Raw genomic sequence first — 19,825 nt, 5'->3', positions numbered from 1 at the left:
TTTATTTTATTCCTCTATTATTTTACTTCTGTTTATTTACACTTCATTTCTCCTTTTAACTGTTGTAAGCCACCTAGAGTAGCCCCATGGTGAGATACGCAGCAAATAAATTTAATAAATAAATAATATCAAATGTGTATTTTAAAATAAATAAAATATAATTATGTTATTCCCCATTTGCCAAAAATTAATTATGGCTTAACCCTTTATTAGAAAAAGATTAAAATTAATCAATAAGAATCAATGTGCACTGATGTTACTAGTTTGGTAATGAAATGTCTTTAAGAAGACAACCAAGCTCAGCGAGCAACCAAAGATCTGATTAATCAATAAGAACATTACTAAATATGTCACTTGATGAAAGAGGATATTAACAGGTATATAAAATAGTCAAGTTTCTAGAGAAGAATTATTCTGTGAAAATGAATAATGGTGAGTGAGGGGGGAGGGTGAGCGGGAAGGAGAGGGAGGAGAGAGAGAGGAGAGAGAGAGACAGAGAATACACATAATTGGCTCCATATAATTTTTTAAAGGAACTTATTACATTAATATTTACATTTTAATGGAAGAAGTAGAGTCTATTGGACTACTCAAAAATATTTAGAAAATGTTGGCTCTCATTGTTTCAGTTCTGGAGAAGTGATAAAGCAACTTTGGTGCATATTTTATGGATATAATCCACTTGTAATTCCTTATTGTTACACATTATTGCTATGTTGAACCGGCATTTTAAAGACAATTAAGAATGAAAAATGGTTTCTTGAGGGAATAGCACACTAGTATTTTCTTTCATTTATTCAAGTATGCATTGATTATTGCATGAAAAATATAAAAAGTAATAATTAAAAAAATAAAAAAATCACTGAATATGTAAAATATACAAACCCCATGGACAGAGTAAAGAAGATTAACTAAGCCAGCTAAAAATACCTCCAGTTCTCTGAGGCTTCCAGGTTTTATGACACAATCAGGTCCTTAGGATTTCCAAAATAATAACAGGAATAGAGTCAACCTGACCCATGAAGGAGAAGTTACTGTATAGGGCATGTATTATAGTAGAAAAGGCTCACTTCCTAGACCAACCAAATGTAGGTTCCTGCAGATGTTACTTACAGAGTTAGTTTTCTTCCAGCTAATAAGACAATGCCTCAGTTAAGTTATATGCCCCAGTTAGAGTCTAACTCTGAGTAAATATAAGTGATTTTTATCTAATAGGTCTTCAGAATATTCCTCAGAGCACTCATTTCCAGGCTGATATCCTTAAGATAAAGCATGTTATCTTAAACATGATTGGTTATATTTTTAACCTCACACTGTAATCCCTAATGTGGGCCCTTACACTCAAATACGGAGCTTTAGTTTATTTTTTAATACATAAATGAAGAAATGTAATGTTTTTTTAATTTGTTTAATGATTCTTTTTATGCAGTTTTAGGGCTTCTGTGCCCTAATTTTATGCAGAAATATTGACAATTCAAAAGGGTTCACAGATTTTTAAATAAAACTGTACCTGTTTTATTAACATATGATGTTCATTTGCTGTTCTTCTCCAGTTCATATTGCTGCTATAAAATTTGGAGAGCAAACAAATTAAATGAAATCTGATAATAATATTGTCAGGTGAAATTAAATCTGATTATAAAACTCTACTGTATTATCTTATTTAATAGGCCATCATTAAACTATAGTTTGGTCTTGAAGACCTTACTCCAGGATTCTGTCTTGGTTCAATATTACTGATCATGTTTATTGTTTATACCTTCAAACATGCTAAGCAATATCAAGAGGATATTGGGGGAAGACTGTGATGTGGGTATCAGTAGAGATAATATTTTGAATTGAATTATTTAGTTCTAAGTAATAAGGTGAGGACTGGAAGTGAGGAAAAACGTACAGAATAATTGATATAGTATAATATACTATAACTGAGCTATAATACATTACACCTGGCATTATTAAAGAATCTCTTTCTTTAGGAGACATATAGAAACAGAAGCAAGAAAGAATATTGAAAAATTGCATGAACTATTTTAATTCTGAAAATATCAATTTCCTTGGTTGCTATGTTCACGGCTCCAGGTGAAAGTGACCTGTAACATTTCACTTATATTAATGTTTCACATGATTTTGAAACATCTTAACATGCTTAACTGTGTACTGTTGATTAAAAAAACCACTATTAATCTTGTACATAATTCTGTATGTGAATTATGCACAATCTTGATTTTAATTTGCGAGTATAGAAAGTCTTAATTTAATGGACCCTGATTTATTTAATGGATAAAATCTGCTGAAGAAAAAATGTGCCATGTTTTGTTAAGAAGATGTTAAGGGAAAACAGGAAAGAGTATATCAAGGGCATTAAGCTAATAGACAAAATGTACTTAGATATCAGTGGTGGCAACTGATAGAATACAGAGAAGCCACTGAGAAAATCAAGGTTGTTTGGGCCAGTGTGATATACAACATTGGAATACTGGTTGTAATAGTAGCAGCAAGAATGTAGAAGAAAAGGAAGATCCTGGGAAGATTGCAGGGTGATCAGCTGTTGGGATATGCTGTGTTAGGAAATGTTGAAAAAAGGCTGGCAGAGGGGAAAAAAAGTATCAGTCTTACACTGGTCATTCTTCTTAGGATACTTAGTTTAATGGCCTTTTGGTTTTAATATATTCTGCTTCTTCATTAGTTACTGCAGGGGTCATCAACCTACTGGCTGTGGCCCACTATTGGGCCAAGGCCTCTTGGCCAGCGGGCCATGGCAATGGCTGGCCAGTGCGTGCACGTGTACATGCGCACTCCCCCCACTTGTGCTAGCGCCAGTAGTCTGTTTGCACAACCATGAATGGGGCCACTAGTGCTGCACAGGTGCACACAGCCCTCTTTGCATGTGTGCACACGTGCACCAATTTGGAAACTGCTCTCCTTCACTCCAGGCCATTACCGGAAAGGTTGGAGACATCTGAGTTACTGTATAATTGATTTCAGAATATATCTAATTCAGTTAGGAGTTGCCTTTTCTCATACAATAAGTTAAGCAGGCACATAAAGTTTAACATAATTTTTAAGGGTGAGTTTTTTTAGAACGTATTTTTAATGTTTGCATAGAAAGTTTTTTTCCACTAAATTCAGTTAAAAATGCATTTTGTATGAAAGGATATACAAATCATATATTGCAAAGATGAAATCGACATGATCTATTCATTAAGTATTATATTATGCTTTACAGAATTACTGTATTACTTATGATTGATGGGACAATACACTTCTAAACAAAAACTATAACAGAGTCTATCCTTGTAAAATCTTATGACATATATAAAATATAAACCAAAAAATAATTTATTTCAAATCATTTATCAGTTTAAGGGTTGATTCACAAAATAGCAATTCAGATTTAAACTAGGCAACAAATCTTTGCCTAAAATGGAATCTGTCAGCCTCAGCTTATGAATCATCATCAGATGGAAAGGAGACAAGTTGAGGCAATTACTAGATTTTATGTTTCAGAGTTAGCTTCTAATACTGCTGCTCATAATTGTATTCATGGGAATTCAATTAAAAAAAAAGTTGTAGCTGCTTAACTTACAGAATTTATCACCTTCATGTACAAATTTAGAGGACAAAAAAATGGAGATTCTTTCCCAGTTGTACAGGCAGATGCTCTGAGAAGAATGTTGGAAGGTTGTTGCTCCTGATTAGTCTATGTCTTATGATCATAGTCAAAGAATAAGTTTGTTTCAGTATTAATTGGAATCCTTCTTCATTGAATGCAGTACAGGCTATATATTCCATTACAGTTCCGTTTTATAGGCCCTATCCCCTCTCTTCAAGCTCTGATCTTTGCTAATAAGAAAACCATGATTATCTTGATTACTTACTAATCGTGGTATCAGTGCCTCTACCAACTTGTGATCGTATACTGTTAACAACTTGGCTAAAACTTTGATAACCACAACATTAAAATAGTCTCTTTCTGTCTTGTAAAACATTATTCACAGTCATAGATCAATGCTTGGGGCTTGCAAGAAAGCCAGAGGAATTTGCTATAGCTAGATGAAAGTATCAAATATAGCTAAGCACACAGAAGTGAACCAAAATGAATATGTTAACAAGAAAAAGGACCATTGAGACCAGCTGAAATATGTTTGCATCCAGAAACTTTTCCGTACTTAAATAAACAAACAAAATGAGAAAAGTACTCAGTGCAAATAAAGTTAACTGAAACCTATGGCAATCATGAGGGTCAGCTCTCTGCATGTAGATGAGCTGTTAAAATTTTATATCTATATGTACACATCTTCAAAAGCTGAGAAACAGAGAGGCTACCAGTGATTCTCATTGAAAATGATGGGAAGGGCTTTCCTATGCTTAGGAAGATACTGAAGAAGGACTCCTGCTGTTGTGATTCCTCGCCAGCCAGTGGATCCAGGAGCTGAGGAATCAGATGAGGAGGAGGGGCCTGGAGTGATATTAGAATCAGGGGAAGGCTCTGAGGAGCTCTAAGACATACAGTTGGACGAGGAGCCTGGCCCATCTACTCGCGCTCAGGCTGAGACACAGCTGTGCTGGAAGCCTGAGTTGGACAGTGATGAAGAACAGTTGGGACAAATCCCAGATGCATGAACGCGCAGGTAAGAGAAGTAAGACAGAGGAATGCAATGGGGCGGCTCCAAAGGCAAAGGAGAAGGCATTAGGAAGCCATGCCTTGGCTGAATTATAAAAGGGAAGGTGTGGGAGGTGCTAGTTGCTGAAGGCAACCGTTCGTGTTGAGGATCGAGTTCCTGTGGACTGTTTGTTTGCCTTGGACATTGACTAAGGTCTGTGAGAATAAATGGGGTTTGTTTTTTCTTGTAGTTCCTGCCTGTTTCTTGGAAGAGGGGTTTCTCTTTGTGAGCATAACAAGGACTCATGTAGGCTGGGACAGAACACCTGCTCTAAAACTTTATTTATACCTAACTCATCCAACTGTACCCCAAAGGTTCCAAAAGCTATAGGTTAATGTACTTAAGTCTCTCAGATGGACTTCAACTACTATAATTAAGGTAATATAATAATTAAGATAATTATGTCTGGAAAATAATGAATCATTTGCAATTTAATCTAAGCAAAATTAATTTTAAAGAATATCATTACATAAAAAAATCATTTAACATATTTCTTCAAACTGAAACATTCTGAAGTACCATATTAACTCTCTCTTACAGACTGTAATGTAAAAAAAGAGTTGACATTCTGTTATGCCTTTCTGTCTTCCATTAACTTCTTAAAATTGCTTCCACTTGCAAATGAAACTATGTCAGCTTGCTTACCAAATCCGCAAACCATATAAATTGTGACAGAAAGCATCTACTTTTTTGGCTTCTCTTGAAAAGGAGACTTGGATAGTATCCAACATATTGTATGTCAGTTTGCTGCTTTTTATATGCTTACTATCTGTAAGAGGCACAGTTCCAAAAAAAGGTTATTTAACTATTCAGTAAAAGAAACCAGATACTTGAAATATACATTATTTTAAAAGTGCTTTGCTTCAATTAAACTTTTAATATGACCAGAAGCCACATAGGCATTTATGAAGTGCAAAGTTGCTAAGGAAAAATGTGAAATAAGCAAAATGTAAAATTTCAAAACTGGAAAAAAGTAACACCAACAAAACTAGGATTGTACACATTTGTACATATTCATGAAGATTTTTCTTTTTTAAAAAAATCAGGGCTATAATCTGGTAAAATCTATTACTTATTTTACAGATCTATATTCTTTATAGAATTAATGATACATAACTTTCAAATTTATTTGTTTAATTTTAACAAAGATAATTGATCATGTGACTCTGCCAACTTACATTCTGGCTGTAGTCATTAAATGAATCACCAAGGATTATTAAGTGTAATGACATGTGACTTCCTGTCAATTTCCCCATTGACTTCGCATATCAAAAGCTGGCAGTGAAATTTGGAAATGGTGATCACATGATGGTGGGATGTTGTGACAACTGTAAATATGTGCCAGTTGCTAAGCACCCAAATCGTGATCATGACATAAGGATGCTACAATGGCTGCAACTTGAAGGACTGGTTGTAACTTTACATTTTTAGCACTATTGTATAACTTTGAATAGTCATTGAACTAATGGTCGGTAAGTGAGAATTACCCATACAATTCAATAAATCCTCTGAAAATGCAATCCAAAAGATGAGTTAAATCAGTTTACTACAATATATTAAACTGGAAGAAAGCTTGCTTCTAATTACATCTATTATGTCAAGAACAAGCAACCAGATCCACTCGTGAAGGAGCCAAGTCAGTAAGTTTATTATGTACTACCTATAACACAACAATCTCCTCCAGACTGCTTATCTTCTCTAGGGAAACAATCATATAAGTTTCCATGAAACCTGAGGGTGGGTTTGTCAGGTTTATGCCTCTTGAAGTTTGATCAAGGACTCAAAGCTAGTTCCCCACTTGACCCCTCCCCCGGCTGGCTGGATGTTTCCCAGAAAGTAGATTTTAATCTTTCACTGAATGAAAGATAAAATGAATGAAGAAAATGAAATAGGGAATGAAAGTAGTATAATAAACAAACACAATAATACTAATACTATTGGAGAAGGACATAAGTTTTCAGAAAGCTTATTATTGTAAACATTCTGTAATTAGCATGATGCAAGGGTCCACAACCTTCAATTAACTTTATTCCCCTTTCTGAAGAATGTTATTTACTTATTTTTGAAGAAAGAGAAGTAAAAATGATTATCTTCAACTTTTAGTTTTTCTAACCTCTTCAACATATTAAACAACAATAATATAAGACTGTAATTACCATTTATCATTATTTTATTTATTTTCAATTAAAACTTTAGCAGCTGATCCAACAACCTTACATATCAGTATAAATGAAAAGATAATAGCAAGTTTACTTATTTTTGAGGAATTGTAGCACTCTGCCAACAGAAACAGTCTTTCAAATGAATTAGCATGTCATTCCACCTTTTATTTTTTCATATAGAGGGTGGCAATTCACGTTTACACAATGGCACAAATAAAACATGACTAAATAAGCAATTATATTTTAGTTATTGCAGTTGTTTTTAAAGGAAAAAGCTTACTGTAATTCTTTCATCTCTATCATCCAAAGGAGATCCATCCTTTTTCCATGAAATGGTAGGTTCAGGGTGGCCTCGTGGGGGTTGGCATTCCATCACAGCTGGCTCACCTACTGCTACCATAACATCTGAAGGGTTTTGTCTGAAATCATCTCGCAGTACTGAAAAAACAAATGGAAGGGAGGGGAAGAATATGAGGGAGTCAATAACAATAGTTATTAATTAGCAGTGTATAAGCAGCTTCAAGTATCTGCAGTATACAGTAAAAGATATGGCATTAGCTTTAGATTTTGAGCTTCACCAGGACTGGATTCACTGTGGCATTACAATAAACAAATAATTAATTTTGGTCTCTTCAGTCTACTACTTCTCTTACAGCGGTATGGTAAAAAAAAAAACCTAATGGAATACCACTTTTATAGATGTTTTCAGTGACCACACTGGAAAATGTTGAGAAATCTGCAAGTGACTCAGAACATGCAACAGTAGGTTCAAGGAGCATTTGGCTGCAAGTAAGCCACATCTTGATTCAAAAATTATGCATTTACAAAAAGCTTTTGTCAGCAGTAGTATGAATTTAACAGGGATTGTTCTTTAAAACATACAACTGTTCCAATTAAATACAAAGCACTGAAAAACCTGAATACTATACAAAATCAGGTTGAGAAAGCTCCAAAATATTGGCTAAATACTTTATATTATTGTTGTTGTTAGTTGCGAAGTCGTGTCCGATCCATCACGACCCCATGGACAGCATTCCTCCAGGCCTTCCTGTCCTCTACCATCTTCTGGAGTCCATTTAAGCTCACGCCTACTGCTTTAGTGACTCCATCCAGCCACCTCATTCTCTGTTGTCCCCTTCTCTTGCCCTCAATCTTTCCCACCATTAGGCTCTTCTCCAGTGAGTCCTTCCTTCTCATTAGGTGGCCAAAGTATTTGAGTTTCAGGATCTGGCCTTCTGAAGAGCAGTCAGACTTTATATTATTATTATTATTTTATTTTTTGCTCTATAAAGTTCTAATATTTTTAACCAATTCTTGGAATACAATTACCTTAATTAACCAAGACAGAAAGCAATGAAGTGCAAATAAAAGTAAAATACAATCAGAATGGTATTATATAAGAGTTCTTGCTATTTGCACTAAATTTACTGTAGTTTCGGGCGTATAAGACGACTTTTTAACCCATGAAAATCTTCTCAAAAGTCAGGGGTCGTCTTATGCGCCGGGTGCTGAAACTTTAGGGACAGGGCTGGCTGGAAAACCTGGAGTGGATCTCCCATTTAGTCTGCACAGGGAAAGCGGGACCAATTGGAGAAGAAGCTGCAGTCTGTGATTTTTTACAGGCTGGGGTCTGGGCGTCTTTCCTTCTAAAGTTGAAGAGCAGCTGTAGTATATCCCAACTTGAAAGGCAGGTGGGGAATGCCGCAGCCAGAGCAGCTGCTTAGCTCTAAGGACACATTTGAGTCAGGAACTGGGCGGGCTGGCTGGAAAACCTGGAGCGGATCTCCCATTTGGTCTTTTTTTTTTAATCCCATTTATATCCCGCCCTTCTCCGAAGACTCAGGGCGGCTTACAATCTAAGCACAAATCAATGTGCTTAGCAATAGCCTTCATTCTATGTATATGCCTGCTTATTAGAGCTTTCACCCCCCCCCCCACAAGCAGCATTATTACAAAGTCAGCTTATTGCTCCCAACAATCTGAGTCCTCATTTTACCTACCTCGGAAGGATGGAAGGCTGAGTCAACCTTGAGCCTGGTGGGATGCGAACCTGCACTAATTGCAGGCAGCTGGTGTTACTTAAGGCTCTGCACAGGGAAAGCTTTAGAGTGAATTAGGAAGTGAAAAAGTGAATTAGGAAAATAGGAAACGGTTGCTGGAATTGGGTATGTGTAGTTTAACGAAGAGAAGGGTGAGGGGTGACATGATAGCAGTGATCCAATATCTTAGGGGCTGCCACAAAGAAGAGGGAGCCAAGCTATTCTCCAAAGCACCTGAAAGCAGGACAAGAAGCAATGGATGGAAACTAGTCAAGGAGAGAAGCAACCTGGAACTAAGGAGAAACTTCCTGACAGTGAGGAGAATTAACCAGGGGAACAACCTGCCTCCAGAAGTGCTGAATGCTCCAACACTGGAAGTTTTTAAGAAGAGTGGAAGTTTTTAAGAAGAGACTGGACAGCCATTTGTCTGAAATGGTATAGGGTTTCCTGCCTTAGCAGGGGGTTGGACTAGATGACCTCCAAGGTCCCTTCCAACAACTTCTTCTTCTTCTTCTTCTTCTTCTTCTTCTTCTTCTTCTTATTCTTATTATTATTCTTATTATTATTATTATTATTATTATTATTATTATTATTATTATTATTATTATTAAGTTTAATCCACTTGCACTGTTTTATGTTTACATGTTTGATGACAAACAGCCTTATGTTTATAAGTGACAGTTTTCCTACTAAGTACCTGCATGTCATAAGCATTTGAATTAAAATTATCATATTAAAATCAAATCTGATGTTTTTTAATTTTTATTTGGTGTGCGTTGGAAGAGGGGTAGTCTTATACGGCGAGTATAGCCCAAACCCTATAATTTAACAGGAAATGTAGGGGGTCGTCTTATACGCCCAGTCGTCTTATATGCCGGAAAATACGGCAATGTGGATTTTAATAAAGTATATTTTGTTATGGTCATTGTCATGTTTCATTGTTGTGTGATAAAATACATTAAACAACCCAAAAGTGTGATGAATTTTAAATTTAAATTCATTCAAGTTTCTATTTAAGGTTTTCCTGCAATATTTCTACTAAAGGCAGATCTATGGGGTAACCAGAATCCGTAACTAAATATAGTTATTTCTCTGAAAATTAGCACAAAAGTTCACTATAAAGTAATGTAAACAGATTTATGATTTTTTTCCCCTTTCATTTCTTCCTTTATTTAAGAATATGAGACAGTATAACTTTAGGAAAAAAACCCTAACGGATTACTTTTTACAATTAGGCAATATCTCCTAAATGGTTGAGGAAAACATAAAAAGGATACAATCAAATATTTTTTCCCACTTAATGTAAATATGTTTGGTTAAAACATCACACACCAAATAACCAACAGTGTGCAATCCATTCAAAATAACACTAAGAAAATAATAAAAAAAATATTTTTTAATTATTTTTATGGCTGTTATGTAGCTTGGAATTGCCTCACAGTGTGGCAATTTAACATGCAATTGTAATTTTTTTTCCCAGAAAGCCATTTTTATTTTAGTTTTTCTACCAATTCATTTTAAAATGTAAGCTGAACATACACTAAAGCTTTAAATTTGTATTTAGCAAAATTTCTCAGAACTTCAAAAATAAAAAAGTCAGTATTAGTTTTAGTGTACATAATAAGTAATGCCCTTTTATAGGATGTTCAGCACACTGCCCGTCGGGTTGCCCTAGCTGATTGTATAAATGTGTGCGAAAGCTTATTCTTTCCTTATTTGTTTTTCTTTTTAAAACTATGATCAAGTGCAGCTTCCCTATGTGAAAAAAATTGCCCCCCGGTTTTCTTTCTCTAAAGACTTTTTATTCACATAGCCTGCTGAGTTATGACTTTTTTTAAAGATGTGGTTTATTGAACAAAGAAAATTAGTTTGAAGTAGACATGCTAAACTATTGTTAATAAAAACATAATGATTTATCAAATTATGCCTTCATCTAATGCCAATTTTTTCCAAGAACCAGATTTAATTTCCTCAAAATAGATCAATACATTCTACTATTACTAATTTCTTATGTTTTCTTATTGTGATTAATGGATATTAATTTCTTTCACATGTATCTATTTCTTGTCTTGTCCTCCTGTTGTTAGGAGTCAAATGTTAAGATTTGGCCTACATTTTTTTCAGTCTTTTTGTCTGCTAAGGTAACAGAAAACATAAAAGGACAAATGCCAACTAAATGCCTGAATAAATGATAAATTTCATGTAGCATTTTAAAAGACAGGAATGAAAGTATTAGGTGCTTCGCCTTTGAGAAGGAATTTTATAAACAGACTAGACAATCCATGACCCACAGGTCATCATTCCAAAGATAACTCCTTACCTAAACAAAAAAAAAAACAGAATGAGCATGGTGAGCAAAACATCAGTGGGACCAGGAGCTTGTCAACTTCCCTACTGTGTTCCATTGTGGCAGTGATCCTCAGAAATCTTCCTTCCTTCCTTCCTTCCTTCCTTCCTTCCTTCCTTCCTTCCTTCCTTCCTTCCTTCCTTCCTTCCCTTCCTTCCTCCCTTCCCTTCCCTTCCCTTCTCAGCAGACAAGTGGCCATCACACTCTCTTGAATCAACTGGGGAAGAAAGCAGAATATAATAAAGAGAATACCTGTGATGAGATAGTTTCTCCTTTCACACCACATATTCTTAATTTTCACAAACTGAAGAAAGAGATGGGAAAGGCAATGCATTTTGATGTGGTCTTTATATATTTGACCTCTTTTAGATATTTGTAAGACACAAAGCAACATATCATTTTATGGGGAAAAATGTTACACTGTATTTATCTGAGTTTTTCCCAGTAGGCATATTATATTTTTTTTTTAAAAAAAGTATTGTATGATACATTATACAATGTATTTTTCCTTTGCTTTATAAGCACTTTTTCTGTCCTCATTCTTTACATGTTACCTCTATTAAGCCTCATAAGGTGATTCAAAAAGAATTCTTTTCATTAATGTTTTTGTCACTCTCTTTACAATTGAAAGGAAACAGATATCAATGATTTTTCTGATTAAATATATGCAATAATGTATTAATTAAATGCGAAATAAGCAAATATTCCTTTTATAACATAGCAGCTATTGCACCATACCAATTCCTGATTCATTATGGTAGCTCAAGTTCTTCTGCTCTACAATATGGGATGAAGACAGCAGCTCTCATTACAGAAAATGGAGCATTAAATATTTTAAACATCAGTGCTCGCAAATGTAAATATTTCATTTGTATTTCTCAATTTTCATGTTAGAAAATGGAGGATATGCATAACTCTTTTCTCGCTTCTGAAGAAACACTGAAGAAACTTTTCAATGACATAAAATTTTGTGATTGAAAAAATCCAGAAATACAATGCCTTTTTTTGTAACCGACCCATCCCAATACCATGCCAAAAATTATCCATGCATAGATGGGAAAAAGTGGAATCTGATGCAGCACATATTAATTCCACCACTTAATAAGTGCCATATGGAACCTTTGATGTTCATCGCCTGTTTCCCTCACATCCTATTTCTGCAACTGCTCAGAGGAGAGACATGAGTCAGAAATGAAACCTCCTGACTACCTCAGTCTTTTGATTTTTTTTTGTGCTTCATCAGCAAGAAAATGGAGAATATCTGCACACAACCACTGATGAAATCCTATGCGTTTTACACTGAAATTTCTATCATTATTTTCCATGGATGGAAACAAGAAAACAAACAATTAAAAAAGAAGTAATCTTCTTGAATGGTAACCTGCATTTTATTTGGTATTACATTTCTTAATATACATACCAAAAGAAGCGAAAAGGAACCATTTATTACAATGGTCAATGGCTGGTTGTTGTTGTTAGTTGCGAAGTCGTGTCCGACCCCTCGCGACCCTATGGACAATGTTCCTCCAGGCCTTCCTGTCCTCTACCATCTTCTGGAGTCCATCTAAGCTCACGCCTACTGCTTCAATGACTCCATCCAGCCACCTCATTCTCTGTCGTCCCCTTCTTCTATTGCCCTCAATCTTTCCCAGCATTAGGCTCTTCTCCAATGAGTCCTTCCTTCTCATTAGGTGGCCAAAGTATTTGAGTTTTAGCTTCAGGATCTGGCCTTCTAAAGAGCAGTCAGGGTTGATCTCCTCTAGGACTGACCGGTTTGATCGCCTTGCAGTCCAAGGAACTCGCAGGAGTCTTCTCCAGCACCATAGTTCAAAGGCTTCAATTCTTTGGCGCTCAGCCTTTCTTATGGTCCAACTTTCACTGCCATACATTGCAACTGGGAAGACCATAGCCTTGACTATACGCACTTTTGTTGACAGGGTGATGTCTCTGCTTTTTAGTGTGCTGTCTAGATTTGCCATGGCTTTCCTCCCCAGGAGCAAGCGTCTTTTAATTTCTTGGCTACAGTCCCCGTCTGCAGTGATCTTGGAGCCCAGGAAAATAAAATCTGTCACTACCTCCATTTCTTCCCCATCTATTTGCCAGGAATTGAGAGGGCCAGATGCCATGATCTTGGTTTTCTTAATGTTTAGTTTCAACCCAGGTTTTGCACTCTCCTTCTTCACCCGCAACAAGAGGCTCTTTAGTTCTTCTTCACTTTCTGCCATTAGAGTGGTATCATCTGCATATCTTAGGTTGTTGATGTTTCTTCCGGCAATCTTAATTCCAACTTTTGATTCATCTAGCCCTGCCTTTCTCATGATGTGCTCTGCATATAAGTTAAATAGGCAAGGCGACAGTATACAGCCTTGCCGGACTCCTTTCCCAATTTTGAACCAATCAGTGGTTCCGTGTCCAGTTCTCACTGTTGCTTCTTGGCCCGCATATAGATTTCTCAAGAGACAAATAAGATGGTCTGGTATGCCCATCTCTTTAAGGACTTGCCAGAGTTTGTTATGATCCACACAATCAAAGGCTTTAGCATAGTCAATGAAGCAGAAGTAGATGTTTTTCTGGAACTCTCTAGCTTTCTCCATGATCCAGCGTATGTTAGCAATTTGATCTCTAGTTCCTCTGCCTCTTCGAAATCCTGCCTGTACTTCTGGTAGTTCTCGATCCACATACTGCTGGAGTCTAGCTTGTAGAATTTTAAGCATAACTTTACTAGCATGAGAAATGAGTGCAATGGTGCGATAGTTTGAACATTCTTTAGCACTGCCTTTCTTTGGAATTGGAATGTAAACTGATCTTTTCCAATCCTGTGGCCACTGTTGAGTTTTCCAAATTTGCTGGCAAATTGAGTGTAGCACTTTTACTGCATCGTCTTTTAAGATTTTGAATAGCTCAGCTGGAATACTGTCACCTCCACTAGCTTTGTTGTTGCTCAGCTTTTCTAAGGCCCACTTCACTTCACATTCTAGGATGTCTGGCTCGAGGTCAGTGACCACCTCATTGTGATTATCAGGGACGTTAAGCTCATTCTTGTATAGTTCTTCTGTGTAATTTTGCCACCTCTTCTTAATCTCTTCTGCCTCTGTTAGGTCCCTGCCATTTTGGTCCTTTATCATGCCCATTTTTGCATGAAACGTTCCTTTCATCTCTCCAATTTTCTTGAAAAGATCTCTGGTCCTCCCTATTCTATTGTTTTCTTCTATTTCTTTGCATTGTTCATTTAAGAAGGCATTCTTATCTCTTCTAGCTATTCTCTGGAATTCTGCATTTAATTGGGCATATCTTTCTTTTTCTCCCTTGCCTTTCGCTTCCCTCCTTTCCTCAGCTATTTGCAAAGCTTCCTCAGACAGCCATTTTGCTTTCTTGCATTTCTTTTTCTTTGGGATGGTTTTGGTTGCTACCTGTTGTACAATGTTGCGAACCTCTGTCCATAGTTCTTCAGGCGCACTCTGTCTATCAGATCTAATTCCTTAAATCTATTTGTCACCTCTACTGTATATTCAACAGGGATATGATTTAATTCATACCTGACTGGCCTAGCGCTTTTCCCTACTTTCTTTAATTTAAGCCTAAACTTTGCAACAAGAAGCTCATGGTCTGAGCCACAGTCAGCTCCTGGTCTTGTTTTTACTGACTGTATAGAGCTTCTCCATCTTTGGCTGCAGAGCATATAGTCAATCTGATTTCTGTGTTGACCGTCTGGTGATGTCCATGTGTAAAGCCGTCTCTTGGGTTGTTGGAAAAGAGTGTTTGCTATGACCATCGTATTCTCTTGACAAAATTCTATCAGCCTGTGCCCTGCTTCATTTTGTACTCCAAGGCCAAACTTGCCTGTTATTCCAGTTATCTTTTGGCTTCCTACTTTAGCATTCCAATCCCCCATGATGATAAGGACATCATTTCTGGGTGTTAGTTCTATAAGGTGCTGTAGGGCTTCATAGAACCGGTCAATTTCATCCTCTTCAGCACCGGTGGTTGGGGCATAGACTTGGACTACTGTGATATTGAATGGTTTGCCTTGGATTCGAACTGAGATCATTCTGTCATTTTGAGGATTGTATCCCAGTATTGCTTTTCCTATTTTTTTATTGACTATGAAGGCTACTCCATTTCTTCTGAAGGATTCTTGCCCGCAGTAGTATACCTGATGGTCATCTGAATTAAATTCACCCATTCCTGTCCATTTTAGTTCGCTGATACCTAAGATGTCAATGTTTAGTCTTGTCATCTCTTGTTTGACGACGTCCAGCTTTCCTTGATTCATGGATCTTACATTCCAGGTTCCTATGGAGAAAAAATCTTTACAGCATCGGACTTTCCTTTCACCACCAGACATATCCACAGCTGAACGTCCTTTCGGCTTTGGCCCAGTCGCTTCATTCTTTCTGGCGCTACTAGTACTAGCCCTCTGCTCTTCCCCAGTAGCATATTGGACGCCTTCCGACCTGAGGGGCTCATCTTCCAGCGTCATATCGTTTTGCCTTTTGGTACTGTCCATAGGTTTTTCATGGCAAAGATACTGGAGTGGGTTGCCATTTCCTTCTCCAGTGGATCACGTTTTGTCAGAACTCTCTGCTATGACCTGTCCGTCTTGGGTGGCCCTGCACGGCATAGCTCATAGCTTCATTGAATTACGCAAGCCCCTTCGCCACGACAAGGCAGTAATCCATGAAGGGGCAATGGCTGGTAGAACTCCCTAAATTTATAAATGTTACTTCAACATTGCTAATTTCAAATGATGATGGGAACTGTATACCAGGAACACCTAAATAGCTATATGTAACCTTTACAATATCCTGTTTAATTTGGATATGGGTCCATTCTGAAGTTATTATTTCAGAATAAAATATGCCAGGTCTTCACTGTTAACTAGCTGTTCATTTCTATTGGAGGAATGAGTCAGGATAGCTATATGTTATGTACTAAGATCTGAAGTGACATTCTAAGATTAATTAGTTGGAGAGTGCAAGTGTCCTGATTTTGTATTTGTAAGCATTCATCTGGTCATTAAGGAAAACATTGATCTTTCAATCTTATCCACTAGATTTTTATTATGATCATCTGTTAATGTTATATATGTCACAGTATTAATAATAGAAAAAAATCAATTATCTGTGAGCAAGTGAAAACTATATTCCCTTCATACCTTTTCAATGGCCTAACTATTTAAAAGACATTTCATTTTTTACAATCTGTCACATTATAAAACCTCCAGATTTGAACAGATCTAAAGATTTTCAATTTAAGTGTTTGCTTGTAATTGTTTTCAAGACTTAGGTAATAACTGAAAAATCAAATTTAAGGGACTGTAAATAATTAGGATCTCATTCACTACTTTATTTATTTATTTAATTTTTATTTATTTATTTCCCACCTCTTATTTTTATAAACAACTCAAGGTGGCAAACATACTATATCTAAAGTTCCTTCTTCCTCCTCTTTTTCCCACAACCACCACCCTGTGAGGTGAGTTGGAATGAGAGAGAATGACTGGCCAAAAATCACTCAGCTGGCTTTCAGGGCTAATGAAACTGAGCTCACTGTCTCCCTTTTGTATCCTGGTGCCTTAACCACTAGACCACAGGTCTGCAACCTGCAGCTCCCAGTCCTCTGCCATGTGCAGTCCAAAAAAAAAAAAAGTGGGACTAAAAAAGTTCAACCAGTCAATTCAAATATGCAGGGTAGGTGCATATCTCGCCTTGGCTCCACTCTTCAGTCAAACCCTGTTCTGCGCATGCGCGCATGTACGCGCATGTGCACACATTTTTTTGCGGCTCCCAGTTTTTCCTTTTGTGAGGGAACTGGTTCCGAGTGGCTCTTTCACTGTTTCAGGTTGCTGACCCCTGCACTAGACCAAACTGGCTTAGTTCTGAGTATCCTATGGTTCTGAAAGTATGTATAGTTTTTTACATGAAATGTTTTGCTACATGTTGAAAGTACTAGTTTTGTTAAATATAAATATATATATATATATATATATATATATATATATATATATATATATATATATATATATATATATATATATATATATATATATATATATATATATATATATATATATATATATATATATATATATATATATATAATATTTCAATATGATATATGACATTTCCATTACCACTATTGTCCTGCAATTCAAGGTTATCAACACACATTAAATCACCATCTTCCTTTTTAGGAACCGATGTGGGTATATTAAGTGAATTTAGTTTCATCTTCATGATTTTAATAGCATAATATTCATTATTATAAAAAGCAGATATTTATCAGTTAATTTCATGCAAGAGTTTAGCCATTCCTGACCAAATTGTTTGTTCTGATGAGTCTCCAACACAATCTTTACATAACAAGAAGTACAAAAAAATGACCACTGTCTGCAAATTTGTATGCCTCTTTACTATTTATTATTTGCTTACCAATTCAAAGAAAGAAAGAAAAAACATTAAATATCTAAGGTGCTAAAGTTTGGATACCCAATCTTCCTTGCAGAACTCTTTAAAGCTCAGAAATATTCTAATATTGGCATGAATTGCATGACTGAGAACAGAGTCAGAGGTTCAATAATTTTCATATCTTGGAGTGGAATAAGTGAACAAACAATCTAACCACAAGAATAGAAACTTTTAGAGACTTTGAGTTTAGGCTCTAGGATGAAGAACCTGAAACTTCTTGATTTTGTGCTTGAGATGGGGAAAAAATGAAACTTTGTCTTTAGATTTTGCTAATTAGATAAATTTGCTATTATAGAAATGACTAGTACTAATTAAGTATATAAAAAAGGAAATATACTCAAGAGCAACAGAAGCAACAGGATTTCTGTATACACATTCATGAAAGCATGGGTCACTTTAAACTATCTGGAGAATTAATTAAAAAGGAATGAATCATTTTATTGAGAAGTGCTGCTGCCATAAATAATAATGTAGATTATCCTCTAACAATGTAAATAATTTAAGAATCCTACAATGGAAATGAATCTGAAAAAAGGAGGGAAAAATATCAAGTGGATAGCTTTGATACCAAGTTCAAAAAGCAAGAAAAAAGTAAAATATTTGCAATTGTTATGATCTCATATTTTTTACTTTTAATTATAATAAACTATTATTAATATTATCAATGTTTATAGGCTAAAAGTATAAACATTTTAGCTTTCTTTGAGGGCCACATCTGAAAGTTAAAATCATTTTCCTTTTGGGTAACTGTGCCCTAGGTTTTAGTATAAAGAAAATATAGATAAACAGATGGTACACAAAATTGTCATTGATTTCAACATCTGTGTACCTGTTACACAAATAGCAATTAAAATATGTCCAAGTAAATTTAAATCCCTTAGTGGTGTTGTATAAGCAAACTACCCAAAGGAGAATCATGGTGAGGCCTAATTGGCCACTTATATTATTTGGGTTGTTCTTAAATTGTACAGAGATTCCCACAGAAATAATAAAACCAAATGTTCTATTGATATGTATTTATTGACATAAATAATAGTATTCAAATTTTGGCTGATAGTTAAAATAGCTCTGTGGTATTTTGGTAAGGATTATTCAAACAACCATTTATTTGCTGGGAGATTTAAGCAATCTTTTAGGCCCGATCTTTTAGGGTTGATGTAGTAGTGAATTCTTGTACTGGAAAGAGGTGAACTAAATTATCTCTAAGGTACTTTTAACAATTATACTCCATGACTCTGAGATACAAATAAAACATTCTCAGAAAAATATAGCAATTGTAGAAATAGAGACATCAGCAGGAATATAGACTGCAATGCTGTGAAGTAACTCTAGTTAAAAGGGTCAGTATTTACTATTTAAGTAATAGAGTATACCTTAATACTTGCACATTTTATCTTTTTGTCCTAAACATTCCCTGGACAAAATTACTAGATTTCAGTTGCTTATGAAGTTATTTATCTAGCACCAAAAATAAAATTGCAAGTCATGGAAATTCTCCATAGGAGATACAAATATCAGATATTGTCAGGATAACGTATGAAATGTCCACAGAAATTTGTGAGATATATTAAGGATTCTGAACCAAACTGAATGGATATAGTAGGTTCACTGCTCTAAGAGCTTATTCATAAAGATTAGTCCAGAAATGGAAAGGCTGTTTTCTAAACCTAACAGTACTTAACTAAGAGTCCCCAAAGCACAATAGACAAAATTTCTGTCCATGCAAGGAAGATTGCTATTGCAGTGCTGAATGGGGCAATGTGAAGCCAGATGAATAAAGAAGAATGTTATCAAACTCACATAACAGGAAAAATAAAATGAAATGAATTAAGTTAAAAAAAAGGAAGAAGAAGAGAAATTCCTGGAAATGAATGTGCCCTTGTGAGGATGGTTTGAAACAAACTAAAGAAATTCTGTGGGAGGCATGCCAAGGAAGCTTTTTATATCTAAATGTTTTCAAACAGTTCTTCACAGGGCCATAAGTGGGGCATTTAACCAAGTGGTTTATATTGAGAATTCCATCTATAGTAAGATTAAGGTGAGGTGGGGGAGGAAAAGGAGAATTAGAGAAAGAGAACGCATTGCTTTCTCATGAAGGGATGCTACCCTGATCACAGTAAAGAACGTAACTTTTTGTGGACATTTA

At 35.7% G+C, this 19,825-nt stretch overlaps 1 protein-coding gene across 1 annotated transcript in view; it reads right to left on the bottom strand.

The window, feature by feature from the left end:
* Positions 1-19,825, bottom strand: part of ROBO1 (roundabout guidance receptor 1) — a 257,295-nt gene that overhangs the window by 82,537 nt on the left and 154,933 nt on the right. Inside the window, exon 3 of the mRNA XM_081326225.1 lies at positions 7,107-7,264. Coding sequence (XP_081182351.1) covers positions 7,107-7,264 — 158 coding nt within the window. The remainder of the gene's footprint in view (positions 1-7,106; positions 7,265-19,825) is intronic.

This window comes from Vipera berus (assembly GCF_964194415.1).
Source record: "Vipera berus genome assembly, chromosome: 4".
Lineage (NCBI taxonomy): Eukaryota > Metazoa > Chordata > Lepidosauria > Squamata > Viperidae > Vipera > Vipera berus.
The sequence above is the reverse complement of the archived record's forward strand: the minus strand, read 5'-3'. Positions and strand labels throughout refer to the sequence as shown.